A 1,869-nucleotide genomic window follows, 5' to 3' on the forward strand; every position below is an offset into this window, starting at 1 on the left:
TCAGAGACCACGAGGGGACAACAGCTCTCCAGCTCTCCGCAGGTGTCTCCTGGCTCCGTCAGTGCCAGTGAGTTTTTCACATCAGCGCTTTTCACAACGAGCTGCTCTTCGTTTGGTTCAATATTTTATTACTGCTGTATCTGCCGCAAGAGCAACCACAAATGCTGTGAATGATACATGAAAAGGTGGGTTTGTTCTTAGTAGGTTTCACAAGCACCACTGCCTAAGCCAATGGCTCCTAAATGATGGGGCAGGGGGTTGCTGTAGGAAAAGGAGAACCTTCCTCTTTTCGAAGCTGGACCACTAACACGGGGTTTGCCTGCCTTTCTGTGCAGTTTCCACTCACTGCTTCCCATCTGCCTGCACTGGCTCTGAGGGTCGACTCCCCCAGGCCTCAGGCGGGTGCGGGTGGTGAGGACGTACCAGTCTCTCCTGGGCCCTTGGAGTGGGGCGTCTCGGGCACGTCGGGGGCGTCTTTGTGTTCGGCAGCTCTCCTGGAGGTTCTCGTCTTGGTGGGCAGCTCTGGGGCCTGCAGCAAAGTACCTGCAACCCCTCGCATGCCTTTCTTCCCCAATTCCTTTTCCACTTCTAAGAACCACCAAAAAAATCAACAACAAAACCAGCAGTCATCAGTAACGACGTCATTTTGGTATGTTGGTTTTCTTTTTCTTTTTAAGACAAGAGTAGTCATCTATACACAGTTACAGAAAAGAGATACACATCCTGAGGAAATAGTACTTGAGTAGTTTTCAGAACCCTGGCTGCAAGAGACAGAGGGCCACCCCCCACCCAGCTTTCTGGTCTCAGGTAAGCTGCTGGCCCATGCACTCTAGCAGGAAGTGGACTGAAGGACTGGGCTGGGTCCCACATGGCCGCCCCTCCCATCCCAACCTCTCTCCCCACTGCAGGCACCCTAAGGACCAGCACTTTACCATCTGATATGCTGGATTCCTGGAACATTGTTTCAAAGGCTTGGTGGATTTCAGCGAAGGAGGGCCGGTCAGAGGGATTCCACTGCCAACCTGGACATATGAGACCCAAGTCAGACTACCCATGAGGGCTTGCTAACAAGCAGGGGATGAGAAATTCTCAAGGAAAAGCCTGGAAATTAAAGCAGCATTCCAATCCTGCTAACCATCTTTTGCTATGAAAAGTTAAAGTGACGAATGCCACTGTGCCCTGCTGCAGACATTAAGAATTTGGGAAGACTTTAGATACTGGCAGGAATATGGATTATAAAATCCCAGGGATACGCTGACAGCAACAACTACGTTTACAAATATATTCTTCCCAATCTGCCTCCAGCAAATGCAGAAAATTATACAACCAAGTAGCCTGCTTCCTATCTCACCCTTATTTCATGGTTATCGAAGTCCGAATTCCTCATCAGTAAAGACGTGCTAATTAAAACAAGAGGAAAATGAGGATTAAGGACTGACTGATAAGCCCAGTGTAGGTGAGGACGTAGGGTCCCTCTCACATGTTTCTGGTGAGAATATAAATTCATATAAACTTTTCGGGAAAACAATTTGAGAAAATCTATCAAAACTTAAAATGCACATGGCTCTCTGAACCAACAGTTCAACTTCCATAAGTACTAGAATAACGCACAGAGGTATGTATGCGTGAGGGTGCTGGTTCCTGTCTTGTTCATAATGGCAAAAAACAAACAGATGTTCATCAAAAGAGGACTGGATGAATGAATAAATCATGTAATAGATGCCAGGCAGCTACATAAGGAAAGACACGAGGTGGGAAAGCGGGAGAGAGAGCGAGAGAGAGAGCACAAGCTCTGAATTACGGACATGGAAAGACATGCCTGTTACACTGCTAAGTGCAAAAAAAAAAAAAAAAAAAAAAAAAAAAAAA

General features: G+C 47.0%; 1 protein-coding gene across 1 annotated transcript in view; it reads right to left on the reverse strand.

The window, feature by feature from the left end:
- The window catches only part of ABL1 (ABL proto-oncogene 1, non-receptor tyrosine kinase), a 43,082-nt gene that overhangs the window by 3,524 nt on the left and 37,689 nt on the right, over positions 1–1,869 (reverse strand). The window contains exons 7-8 of the mRNA XM_007453139.1: positions 933–1,022; positions 424–588 (exon numbers count right to left, since the gene is read on the reverse strand). Coding sequence (XP_007453201.1) covers positions 424–588; positions 933–1,022 — 255 coding nt within the window. The remainder of the gene's footprint in view (positions 1–423; positions 589–932; positions 1,023–1,869) is intronic.

Source organism: Lipotes vexillifer, unplaced genomic scaffold (genome assembly GCF_000442215.2).
Source record: "Lipotes vexillifer unplaced genomic scaffold, Lipotes_vexillifer_v1.1 scaffold149, whole genome shotgun sequence".
Taxonomy (NCBI): Eukaryota; Metazoa; Chordata; class Mammalia; order Artiodactyla; family Lipotidae; genus Lipotes; species Lipotes vexillifer.